The following is a 13,926-nucleotide window of genomic DNA, read 5'->3' as shown; positions in this document are numbered from 1 at the left end:
CACACACATAGCCGACCTACAGAGTTCAACGGGAGGTTTGAGGCATCCCCACTCCTCCCCCTCTAGTCAGCATTGAGGGCCACAGGTGTAGGCCAGGCCAGCCCTACTAACAGTAATATACAGTACAGTATGCGTGCCTTGTGCGTCACAGCCTCTGTGTTTAGAAATGGGGGCAGGTAGCCAGCCAGTCAGTCAGCCAGCCAGGCAGGCAGCTCAGTTGTTGGATAGGCAGAACAGAAAGGAAGTAATTAAATGTGTTCTTCAGGTGGTCACTATTGTCTGATAAAGATGACGTATCAACTCCAAGGCATTATTTGACCAAAATCCAGACTATTAAATAATGGTTATAATTGTGTAACGATGTGTAATTGAGCTATTACAGATGGTAATAGTTATACAATTGTATCATTAAAAAGCTGCTGCAAAATGTTGAGGGTAGATAGATGGCCTTTTACTACAGTAAGTAACAGAAATGATGAGCTAGAAATGGACTGTTCTTTATGTTATTTCAGAGTTGGTTGGATGGCTAATTAGTACTCCGTGCAAGTCCTGCTTCAGTCAATGAGTCCCCCACTGTTCCAGCCCCTGGCTCTGTGTTGGTCAGCAGCTCTTGAGGAGAGTAGAAAGGAGAGCCAGGCCCTGAACAAAGCCCAGTGTGCAGGGGGTCTAAACAGAGACGTGTGTCTAATCAACCTGCCTGGATACACAAAGGGAACCCAGCGTTAGGTTACTACTGTTACCTCCAGGCCTCACACACACTGACTGAGCCCTGTGTGGCTCTGGAGGACACGTACACCACCGTTCAACAGTTTAGGGTCACTTAGAAATGTCCTTGATTTTGAAAGAAAAGTTATTTATTTTTAAATTGTCAATTTAAAATAACATCAAATTGATCAGAAATACAGTTTAGACAATGTTAATGTTGTAAATGACTATTGTAGCTGGAAACTGATTTTATAGGATATCTACATATGCATACAGAGGCCCATTATCAGCAACCATCACTCCTGTGTTCCAATGGCACGTTGTTCGCTAATCTAAGTTTATCTTGAAAAATCAGCTGTACAGTGGGACAAAAAAGAATTTAGTCAGCCACCAATTGTGCAAGTTCTCCCACTTAAAAAGATGAGAGAGGCCTGTACTTTTCATCATAGGTACACTTCAACTATGACAGACAAAATGAGAAAAAAATATCCAGAAAATCACATTGTAGGATTTTTAATGAATTTATTTGCAAATTATGGTGGAAAATAAGTATTTGGTCAATAACAAAAGTTTCTCAATACATTGTTATATACCCTTTGTTGGCAATGACAGAGGTCAAACATTTTCACACACTGTTGCTGGTATTTTGGCCCATTCCTCCATGCAGATCTCCTCTAGAGCAGTGATGTTTTGGGGCTGTTGCTGGGCAACACGGACTTTCAACTCCCTCCAAAGATTTGGAGACTGGCTAGGCCACTCCAGGACCTTCTTTGCCACTCCTTCGTTGCCCGGGCGGTGTGTTTGGGATCATTGTCATGTTGAAAGACCCAGCCACGATCTTCAATGCCCCTGCTGATGGAAGGATGTTTTCACTCAATCTCATGATACATGGCCCCATTCATTCTTTCCTTTACACGGATCAGTCGTCCTGGTCCCTTTGCAGAAAAACAGCCCCAAAGCATGATGTTTCCACCCCCATGCTTCACAGTAGGTATGGTGTTCTTTGGATGCAACTCAGCATTCTTTGTCCTCCAAACACGACGAGTTGAGTTTTTACCAAAAAGTTATATTTTGGTTTCATCTGACCATATGACATTCTCCCAATCTTCTGGATCATCTAAATGCTCTCTAGCAAACTTCAGACGGGCCTGGACATGTACTGGCTTAAGCAGGGGGACATGTAGGATTGCAGGATTTGAGTCCCTGGCGTATTGTGTTACTGATGGTAGACTTGTTGTTACTTTGGTCCCAGCTCTCTGCAGGTCATTCACTAGGTCCCCCCGTGTGGTTCTGGGATTTCTTTTGACCCCACGGGGTGAGATCTTGCGTGGAGCCCCAGATCGAGGGAGATTATCAGTGGTCTTGTATGTCTTCCATTTCCTAATAATTGCTCCCACAGTTGATTTCTTCAAACCAAGCTGCTTACCTATTACAGCTCTTTGGTCTTGTAGTTTGGAGTGTGACTGTTTGAGGTTGTGGACAGGTGTCTTTTATACTGATAACAAGTTCAAACAGGTGCCATTAATACAGGTAATGAGTGGAGGACAGAGGAGCCTCTTAAAGAAGAAGTTACAGGTCTGTGAGTGCCAGAAATATTGCTTGTTTGTAGGGGACCAAATACTTATTTTCCACCATAATTTGCAAATAAATTCATTAAAAATCCTACAAACGTGATTTTCTGGATTTTTTTTTCTCATTTTGTCTGTCATAGTTGAAGTGTACCTATGATAAAAATTACAGGCCTCTCTCATCTTTTTAAGTGGGAGAACTTGCACAATTGGTGGCTGACTAAATACTTTTTTGCCCCACTGTATTTCAGATCATTTTGATGTTATTTTAATCAACAAAAATGTTGCTTTTCTTTCAAAAACAAGGACATTTCTAAGTGACCCCAAACTTTTGAATGGTAGTGTATGTACGCACTAACGCATGCATGAGCGCACGCACACACAACACAGGTGTAGCAGCACAGAGAAAAAGGGTAAATGAAAGAACAGTTCATGGTGATGAATTTGTCACGCGAGAGAGAGGTAGAGCGAGGCAACAAGAGAGTGGTAGATCCCCTTACTATAACCGAAGGCTGTTTCTTAGGACATGACGTGTGTCAGTAATAATGACCAGATGACCCTGACCCACTCCAGGGCAGGGTAGACCATGAGGAGAGCCTGTGCCGGGGAAGGAGAGGAGAAGAGGCGTGAGCGGCCAGACCACTGAGAATCCCCAGGGATCCAGAGAGAAGGTGATGTCTGAGGCAGGTCGAGGCCACCTCGGAGGCCTCTTAGTTGGGGCTGCCCGTCAGGTTGCCTGGGGATGGTGGAGAATGCAACATGGTTGACCCTGGGGTGTGTCACGGAGAGGCCTATCCTACATCACCTATAGCAAAACGTCTATTTAACTCCACTGCCAGGCGATTTCCAGCTATTATTAGCTTAGGAACAGCAAAGCCTCTTAGGGCTCTTTATTTAACCAGATCGGCAGTCTGATGTGGGGGCACTTTAGTTGTGTATGACGCAATCCTCTTGCAGCCTGTCAGAAGTGGAGAAGAGAGGAGAAGAGGGAGGAGTAGGGGCCTCAGGCCAGGCTAGACCAGGAGTAGAGTAAAGCAGCTGTGCTTTCTATTCATTGTCTGGTTAGATTATGAGATGTTCAGATGAGATAAAGGAGAATTTAACTCATCTGACCTCATGTCTTACCAGGAACTTTTCCAGAGGACTGACTCATATCTCGTATGAGGCTCCGTCAATGTCATAAATCATAGATCCATTAATTCAACCTTTGAGCATTTGGTTTGATGTGTGCGTGCATACGTGCGTGGGCCAGAGTGTGTGAGGGAATTTTAATGATAGTTTGTTGATATAATGGTTCTAAAACAGGGACAGGAGGGTTGTGGTCATGTTGACCAGCTTTCTTAGACCTGTCTGATCCACATGCATCCCCGACTACCCTCTCCCCCCTCTCCTCCTCCTTTCTCCTCCTCTCCTCCTCCTTTCTGCTCTCCTCTTTGCCTCCTCCTTGCCTCTTTCCTCCTCTATCCCCCTCTTCTCCTCCAGAGAGCAGGTGGTTGGGGTCTGACACCCCCAGGGGAGCCCCTTCGCCAGGTATTCAGTGGCGTTCCAGTGGGCTAATCTGGTCTCAGAGGGGTGTGAGCCAGGGCACCCACTCCCCTCCCCTGCCTCCCCCAGAAGCACCCCCTTTCTTCTCTCCCTCCCCCTTCTGTCTTTTTCTCTCAACCCTCCCCCTCTCTGTCTGTAAACCTCTTTCCCCTTCCTTCCTCCCCCAGAAGACCATCCAGTGTGATGAAACCGCATTAACAGGATGGTTTCAGATCAGTCATCTGAGGAGGCTGGCGGAGCTTGTGGAGCAAGAGGGTTTCAGATCAGTCATCTGAGGAGGCTGGCGGAGCTTGTGGAGCAAGAGGGTTTCAGATCAGTCATCTGAGGAGGCTGGCGGAGCTTGTGGAGCAAGAGGGTTTCAGATCAGTCATCTGAGGAGACTGGCGGAGCTTGTGGAGCAAGAGGGTTTCAGATCAGTCATTTGAGGAGACTGGCAGAGCTTGTGGAGCAAGAGGGTTTCAGATCAGTCATCTGAGGAGACTGGCGGAGCTTGTGGAGTAAGAGGGTTTCAGATCAGTCATCTGAGGAGGCTGGCGGAGCTTGTGGAGCAAGAGGGTTTCAGATCAGTCATCTGAGGAGGCTAGCGGAGCTTGTTGAGCAAGAGGGTTTCAGATCAGTCATCTGAGGAGGCTGGCGGAGCTTGTGGAGCAAGAGGGTTTCCACGTCATAAAACATACACCTAATGAGCTCTTAGACTGGTCATGCAGAGCATTTAAACACACTTTCACTCACATACAGATTGTAGCCTATATGCTGTATAAAGTACAGTCAGACTTCACAGGCCTTTCCAATGCCATGTGGAAGTAGGACAATGATGAGACTTTTGACAATAGCTGTTTCCATCAGATTGGTGACCGATTTTCATGCGAATATTCTAAAATCCACATTTTCCCACCAGAGATGTTTCCATCAAATTGACTTGTTGTGGGTAAAAGGCTGTGAATGATGATGTAGTTGCAAATAAAAATGACTTTTGAGATTAAATTCTCATGTGCCGAATGGGTCTCCATCACATTTTCAACTCTTCTGATGGTTTTGTCACAAAAAAAAAATATTTTTGTAGCGAACGTGCCCCAGGGTTTCCGTTAGCAGAATGTGGTGCCGGACATTTGACCGGCAACATTTTAATTCACAGGACATTTTGAGAAATTTACCAGACCCATTTGCATTGGTTAGGGCATTGGTTAGGGCGTCCACACACTGTGCTCAGAATGATGGAAATAATATTTAGAATATGGTAATTAATATTAACAAAACAATGATGTGGTCCTTCTTAACAAATTCTGATGTTCACTTTGAACATGTTAGAATAACATTTACTTTTCCACAGCCAACAAAATGAGTAACAAACAGCTAAATCACTAGCCTATGTCAATCTACTATAGTAGAAAAGTGTAGGTTACCTATTCTATTGGTTAGCTTACCGACTCTGGGACAGAGTTCTTCACATTTTAAGTGCAGCCATGCGCACAAAGCAGTTGGCTACAGGTGAATGTTAATTTCATAATGCAATCAGCAGGAAAACACCACTGTCAAAACTGCACTTCACATGTGAACAGTTTGATGTGACCGCGATGAACATATATGTTAGGAATGTAGATAGGGCCCTTCCCACTCTATCTGTTCGTTACTGTGATACATTATTTTGTAGACAGTTCTTGATAGAATAAAACAAAGAGCCCTTCATAAGAACCAGAAGATATTTAATGACCCACTGCTGGGAAAATTGGATTGAGATCAGATGGCTTCACTGCTTCCTTTGTTAATTGGCTCATGTGTTGTGTCTGACTCTGTTCTTGCTGTATGTCTGTCAGTGGTCACAGACAAGACAGGGAGATGACCATTTCTTTCTGTCTCTCATCATTGAGTGAGTGATGTTAATGAACTGAGCTGGAAGCCTGCAGTGTGGTAGGGTTGAGTATTAATTGATGGCTGGCCATGCCACCTCAATCATTTAGAACAGCATTTAAATGAGGGGGAGATGTACATATACAACACAACAGGTGCCTCACACATACACATACACACACACACGCACACACACACACACACGTACAACACAGTTGGCAGATAGTTTTCTCTCTTTCCAGCAGGCTCTTGGAAACAGACAATATTCAATAGATCTTTAATAACTGAGGTGTATTTGTGAACCTGCTCTTGTTAATTAATATGCAATTGAAAATGACTGCCTTGAAAGTAACCCCTTCTTAATATGTCTGCATTTGGCAGTGAATATTGGCTTCTTTGCACTTTAAATATCCAGGCAAATGTATTTTGAGTGCTTACTTCTGGCTAATGTAAACTGAATTGTTTTCCACTTTCAATTCATATCCCCCAATGGATTTCTTTAACGCAATGTGATTCACAAAGTATTGGCCTACAGGTTTGTCTAACTCGATTTCTACCGTTGACCGTTTATTGAATTGGCTACATTTATTGAATTGCGTGGGAAACTACCAGGGCTGTCCAAGCCTGTGCCTTTTGAAGGGTGTTGTCACGATACCAGTATTTAGATTTTGATACCAATACCAGTTTACTATCACAATACTTGATACCATCACAATACCAAAACAATACCAAGGGAAAAAAGAAGGCATATTAGCCAAGTCACAGAATGGCAGTAGATGTCATTACATTTTTGAATGTATGCATTAATGAGTCAGTCATACAATCAGTTTGGCTTTGGTAAAACAAATAACTAACTACATGACAACATAATGGTAATAATTTATTTGAATGGAAAATCTCTAGTCTATTGTTAAACTGGGTCATCAAGATTTAGACTAGGCCTATTCACAATACAGATGAAATCATATTCAGTAGGATGTGTGCATGCCTTTTAGTTATTGAGATTGTTTTCACTGATTTCATGGGACTGCAGATATAAAAACAATCTGTTTCCCTTCCATTTGGGACTTATTTTATTGTACTGATCAACTAAATGTGCATAGAAGAACCAATCTCTTCTTTGATCAAAGTCTGTGCTGTCTCTTTAAGACCCCTGGCGTCATTCTCACACACAGAGAGAGACTAATGCTGAGCAAAAATGATCTTGACTTGGAGAAACTGAGGCGGGGGAGATTAAGTGAATGAATAAAAGTTTTGATGACAATAAGCTTTGAAATCTGCAATATTTTGCGTTATGGTTTGTATACTGCATGTAATCATAAACAAGGTACTAGGGTAGTGAATTGATGTTAGCTTCAGCTGTAAGCTAGGAAGGACAGTTTGCCTACAAAGCTGTAAGCCAGGAAGGACAGTTTGCCTACAAAGCTGTAAGCTAGGAAGGACAGTTTGCCTACAAAGCTGTAAGCTAGGAAGGACAGTTTGCCTACAAAGCTGTAAGCTAGGAAGGACAGTTTGCCTACAAAGCTGTAAGCTAGGAAGGACAGTTTGCCTACAAAGCTGTAAGCTAGGAAGGACAGTTTGCCTACAAAGCTGTAAGCTAGGAAGGACAGTTTGCCTACAAAGCTGTAAGCTAGGAAGGACAGTTTGCCTACAAAGCTGTAAGCTAGGAATGACAGTTTGCCTACAAAGCTGTAAGCTAGGAAGGACAGTTTGCCTACAAAGCTGTAAGCTAGGAAGGACAGTTTGCCTACAAAGCTGTAAGCTAGGAAGGACAGTTTGCCTACAAAGCTGTAAGCTAGGAAGGACAGTTTGCCTACAAAGCTGTAAGCTAGGAAGGACAGTTTGCCTACAAAGCTGTAAGCTAGGAAGGACAGTTTGCCTACAAAGCTGTAAACTAGGAAGGACAGTTTGCCTACAAAGCTGTAAGCTAGGAAGGACAGTTTGCCTACAAAGCTGTAAGCTAGGAAGGACAGTTTGCCTACAAAGCTGTAAGCTAGGAAGGACAGTTTGCCTACAAAGCTGTAAGCCAGGAAGGACAGTTTGCCTACAAAGCTGTAAGCTAGGAATGACAGTTTGCCTACAAAGCTGTAAGCTAGGAAGGACAGTTTGCCTACAAAGCTGTAAGCTAGGAAGGACAGTTTGCCTACAAAGCTGTAAGCTACCGGTAACGTTATCTTTCTGCTTTGTAAAGTGTTGTATTATGTAGCTCTTGGACATTGTTTAGCCAACAGTAATCAACAGTTTTCAACATTTCTTCATGACGTTTAAGCGTGTTAACTTCTGTGCAGCGCAAGTGGTGATGCAGCCCAGACTCCCAGCGAGTTCCTCAGGACAGGCTAGTCTAGAGCTAGTCTAGAGGCCGCGTATTGTTGTGCTACAAGGGGACTGCAATGATAGACTTGATCCTCTCTCAATCAGTAGACGCCGTGAGAAACATTTGACAGAAGTACCAAAAGTAATACTAATTCTAGTACAAAATCGTTTTTCAGCTTCTAGTATCAGAAAAGTACAAGCGTTTCAGTATACCGTGCCACACTACTTTTGAATTATTTATTTTTTGAAACTTGACTAGTAAGTAACAGAACAACACAATGTAAATGTGTGTGTTTTTCCAGATGCTATGGAAAGCTTGGCCTACAGTGCATGACCATCCAGCCCGATAGCAGTGCTTTAGTTAGTGTATCCGTCCACATACTGTACGCCATGCCTTTGTTAGTGTGTTGTCTTGTCCTTCCTCTGAGGGCTCGGGGGGGCGGGTCGAGGCGGCACAGTGCAGCAGGCTGTTGACCCTCTCTGTGGTCCTCCTCCATACACACACCATACATTCCGTCTATCCCTCTGTCAGTCAGATGATGTCTCCCTCTGTCGTCACAGGATACAGCAGTCTTGTGACACTGACAGGCAGGCAGGGCCACTGTGGAGCAGCTATGAATAGACTGCTGCGAGGGAGGGAGTGAGAGAGGGAGGGGGAGTGAGAGGGTGGGAGTGAGAGAGGGAGGGGGAGTGAGAGGGAGGGAGTGGGAGAGAGAGGGGGTGGGGGAGAGTGGGAGAGAGAGAATTGAGTAGGCTGCTCCTCTCCTAAAATGTTCCTTTTTACAGTCTGATTCTGATATTTCCATTAATCTTTCGCTTTAGAAGACTGTGGTTTCCTAAATGTGTTGACGCACAGGATGTATGTATGTCTCTTCTCAATGTCCTTTAAAAGTGTTTTGTTTTGAAGAACAAGCTTTTTTGCGGAAAGTGTTTTGTATTCGAACAGCAATTTCAAACCCCCATTGCCTATGACATGAACTGGGTGTGTAAATATCATGATTATGTGCACCTTTGGTTAGGTTATTTGTACTTTACAGGAGAGCACAGCACAACTATGTTAAGTGATTTACACTACTGCTGCAACAGTAGTTAAAAGTGAACTGTATTTTCACAAAGTTACATGGGTTCAATATTGCAAATTCTCTTCATCTTTGTACTAAGTCCTAATATTGAACAGAACTATGGAATAGAACGTGACATGGTGTATTTCTCGTGATGAGTCCAGGGGCGTGTAGTGACTCTGTCCTGTGTACGTGTCCCAGTTAGGTCCAGCCAGTTTATCAATAACTACAAATAGAGTGGTGTTGGTGGACAATAGGTTGTTGTCTGTGAGCCACCTATCCTTTGTGTGTGTGCTTGTATTTGTGTATGTGTGTGTGCCTGTCTTTGTGCCTGTGTGTGGCCAGACCATCACTGAGGCAGGGCTGATGTGTATTATTAGAGTGCTGGTGCTGCCGTGATGACAGGAGAGAGCATGCACCGTTGTGTGAATTTGTTTCCTGAGGAGCGATGCTCATCGGTTATCCCTCTTGGAACCATGCCCGTTTTCTTTCTGCCCGTCTAAACACACACACACACACACACACACACACACACACACACACACACACACACACACACACACACACACACACACACACACACACACACACACACACACACACCTCTCTCGTCCCCCACCCCTCTGGAATGTAGGACTATGTCTGGAATGGAGGAAGCCTATCAGTAGACCATAATGTACCTACTGTTGTAGATGAGGACTATCCTTGTTTGCAGCGAAGCAAAGTAACTCCTCCTGTGGTATGTGTGTCAAGCCAACTCCTGTTCAAGACTAGCAGAATGAAAACCACAGCAATAAAGCACCAATAAAGGTGTTTGTCAGGGAGATAGTGGAGCTGTTTGCCTGGGTCTATCCTTATCACTCTCCTGGCGGTGCAGTGGCTCTTAGATCTCACAGGAATAGGGGTAAAAGTAATGTTCTGTTGAAATAAATTCAGTTCAAAGGTATTGCCAGATCACAAGTATTAGCATCCTCCTCATATAATACAAATAGGTAATGTATGGCCCATAGAGCGGTTATTGTGATGGTGACTTATGGTCCTTTTTCTCTCCATCATTCCTCTTCAGATCTGGAGCCTGACGACAATACGTCGTTCTACATCCTCAATGTGGGCCAGCAGTCCGTGGTCAACAACCAGTCTATGGGTCAGTCTCGCAATGGCAGCATGCAGCCTCACTCCCACTCCCAAGTCATCAGCTCCTCCCCCCATCAGCGCCTGCAGTCCCACAAGGTGTACGACCCCATTTATGAGGTCCAGGACAATGTCAACAAAAACAAATCCAGCCCTGCAGGTGGGGGTGGGGGGCCTCCCAAAGCCTTTGAGTGTCCTAGCATCCAGATCACCTCTATCTCCCCCAGCTGTCAGCAGGAGATGGACGCTAACGAGGACAATCTTAGAGGTAATGATGGGGACTACCACCATGGGGACCGGCCCCTGTCCAGGGACCACCTGTACCTGCCCTTAGACCACTCATACCGGGACTCAACTCTCAGCCCGTCCCCCTGCAGCTCCCTGTCCTCCAGGAGCTGGTTCTCAGACGCCTCGTCCTGCGAGTCCTTCTCCCACGAGTACGATGACGTGGACTCTGAGCTGAACGAAGCGGCCGCAAGGTTTACCCTGGGGTCTCCCCGCACCTCCCCTGGCTGCTCCCCTCACCCTGGGGTCCTGGAGGAGGGTCTGTGGGTTGGGCATCAGCACCACCACCCTGCCTTTCACACCTCCCACTCCCTGTCCCCCCGAGTCTCCCCCTGCCACTCCCCACGCACCTCCGTCACCGACGAGAACTGGCTGAGCCCCCGGCCGTCGTCCCGCCCCTCCTCACGCCCCACCTCACCCTGCGGGAAGAGACGCCACTCCAGCGCAGACATCTGCTACCCAATGGGCTCCGTGTCCCCACACCACTCCCCGATCCCCACCCCCGAGCCGTCCCCAAGGGGCAGCGTGACAGAGGACACCTGGATAGGAAGCCCCTCCATGGGCATGTTCCAGTGCTGCCCTTCCGAGGCAGACATCCCCTCCAAGACTAGGAAGACTTCCCAGGACCGGACATGCTCCATGGGGGGGAAGGGGGACCTGGGCCTGGACGACTCTGGGAACGGGTCCCCCCTCATGGACTCTCCCTCGGAAGACACCTTGCACTCCCTGAAGAAGGACGGACCAGGGGAACAGTTTCTCTCAGTTCCCTCACATTTCACATGGAACAAACCCAAACCAGGACACACACCCATCTTCAGGTATGTCACTTCCTGTACCTGCCCTCTCAATCACAGATAGCGTTGGAAAATTCCACAAACTTTCCCAGAAATGTTGGTTGGAAGATTCCCAGAATCAGGAGGAATAAGCAGGGAGGGGATCCTCCAACCAGGATATCTGAATAACCAAGGAAGATATTTTGCAACACTAATCACAAGTAATCTTTAGCTTTAGTCAGCATTTAGAATGAATATACACTCATCAGAGTCATTAGTATTACTAGGTTAAGGTAGAGTACATGAAAGGTACAGATAGGAACCTTTATGGGACCTTTACAGGATTAGTGATAAAGAACTAAATGTTCAGTAGCCTGTTTGATCCCGATAAGAGCATTAAGACACTGTTCGTACTAGTATTTTATGAAGGAAGATTCTTACATTGAATGAAGTTTAATTGCACTAGATTACAGTTCACTCCTGGTTATGCAATGGCTTGGACAGTTGGGCAAGCATTCCTCAAATTTGAGCTTGCAGTCGGATATCCAGAGCTCCGAAGTTACAATTGTGTAGTCTAATTGAATTGGAACAGGGGAACTACCCTGCACTTAGTCTGCACCTATCAGGGGTGCACTAGTATAATATTCTGTAGCTTATACCGGTATAATTGTGTCTGTAGGTTTGACTCCAATGCTCTCAAACTTTAGGTCACTGCTTTAGACCCACATGGGCTGAAACATTTAATGAGCCACAGAGACATGAAGGCGCTTTCTGAAGTAGCACAACCGTGTAACATAAGGTTGTTGGTGCCTGGGGGGAAGCACATGCTCACGTCACTCACTCACTCACTCACTCACTCACTCACTCACACTCACTCACTCACTCACTCACTCACTCACTCACTCACTCACTCACTCACTCACTCACACACACACACACACACACACACACACACACACACACACACACACACACACACACACACACACACACACACACACACACACACACACACACACACACACACACACACACACACACACACACACACACACACACACACACACACACACACACACACACACACACACACACACACACACACACACACACACACACACACACTTTTTATCTGGAAATCGGCGTAACCAGAAGCTCTTGATCGTCGTGACGCACTGACTTCTATCAGAAAGAGCGGGTTAAAGTTTCCCTTCTCTGCTCTCCCAATGTGTGCAGCAGATGAAGTCTCAGCCTTGTTTGTGTGCTCTGGCCTCTAGCGCTATAAATCAGCACAGGTCACATATGGCTGAGGGGCCACACCCCCACCAACTAACCCAGCCTTCCTGAAACACCACAGTCTGGCTGCCAATTCAGACACCTTCCAGAAAGGGGTCAACACTGTACCTTGTTATAGTGGTCTAGTACCCTGCTACAAGAGTATATTCATATCTAGGATAAACCACTATTTATAAAATTATTAGGTCTTTAGGACTAGAGTAGGCTTCCACTGTTGGATGTAGTGAGTGCTGTGACTGTGGGGTGATTTCTCCTGTCTGCTGTAGAAGGTTCTGGAAGTGTCTCCACTAGGGTTGTCACCATGATACCAGTATCGGGATACTCAGAAGTATCGTGGCAAGAAAACAAAAAATGAAGCAGATATAATTTCTTATGACATAACAGTCCTATAGTATAAAATAAAACCTTTTTGTAAACAACCATAGAGTTTAGTCTGCTTCCTGTTTGTTTTTTTACCAAGGAAAATGTGGTATCATCATTTCGCCACACTGGTATCGTGACAACCCTAGTCTCCAGTCAGAGAAGCTGTGTCTGGGAGGTGTTCTGCTGAACAGATGGTCTTGGCGTCTGTCTGCTGGGTGTCTGTCAGTGTTCAGTGGCTGGTGGTGGAGGAAATAGAGGCATGGGGCGGGGGGCTCCGAGTCTGAGCCTCAGACAGACCGGGGGTGGATTCAGGGAGCCCTCCCTCCCAGTCCCTCCTTATATCTTGATCCCAGATCTGTTTTCTGTATAGACAATTGGCATGAAAATGACCATTATAGTTGGCTATACTGCACAAAAAGATCTATAACCAGGCTAGTCCATCCCACCTCAGGTCTAACTATAGACATCCATATTCACATACCGGTATTCAGGTTGATATGACATTTAGTGGGGCTAAGAAAGGCTTTATGGCTTGGCACACGCATACTCAGGCTGACTGGATCAGGCAAATTACAAACAAGTGCACTCAGGCTATCCGGAAGGCCAAAGTTAGTTACTTTAAGGAGCAGTTCTCTCACTTAAAGACCTCCTCCCTCTTTCCCCTGCCCGCTACAAAGTTTCTCCCTGCAGGCGGACACAGAGTCTGAGGTGCGATAGGAGCTCCTTTTGGACCCCCAAAAAACATCTGGGTCCAAAGGTTTAGACTAGAGGTGGACCGATTATGATTTTTCAACGCCGATGCCGATTTATTGGAGGACCAAAAAAAAACGCCGATGCCGATTAATCGGCCGATTTAAAAATAAATAATAATAAAATATATGTATTTGTAATAATGACAATTACAACAATATTGAATTAACACTTATTTAAACTTAATATAAAACATCAATCAAATCAATTTAGCCTCAAATAAGTAATGAAACATGTTCAATTTGGTTTAAATAATGTAAAAACAAAGTGTTGGAGAAGAAAGTAATA

General features: G+C 45.2%; 1 protein-coding gene across 3 annotated transcripts in view; it reads left to right on the top strand.

Moving 5' to 3' along the window:
• Positions 1 to 13,926, top strand: part of LOC127913234 (nuclear factor of activated T-cells, cytoplasmic 3-like) — a 103,895-nt gene that overhangs the window by 12,257 nt on the left and 77,712 nt on the right. For all 3 annotated transcript variants that reach the window (XM_052485061.1, XM_052485060.1, XM_052485064.1), the window contains exon 2: positions 10,107 to 11,274. In XM_052485061.1, coding sequence (XP_052341021.1) covers positions 10,107 to 11,274 — 1,168 coding nt within the window. The remainder of the gene's footprint in view (positions 1 to 10,106; positions 11,275 to 13,926) is intronic.

Source organism: Oncorhynchus keta, chromosome 2 (assembly GCF_023373465.1).
Source record: "Oncorhynchus keta strain PuntledgeMale-10-30-2019 chromosome 2, Oket_V2, whole genome shotgun sequence".
NCBI lineage: Eukaryota > Metazoa > Chordata > Actinopteri > Salmoniformes > Salmonidae > Oncorhynchus > Oncorhynchus keta.
This window is presented reverse-complemented; position numbering and strand designations above follow the sequence as displayed.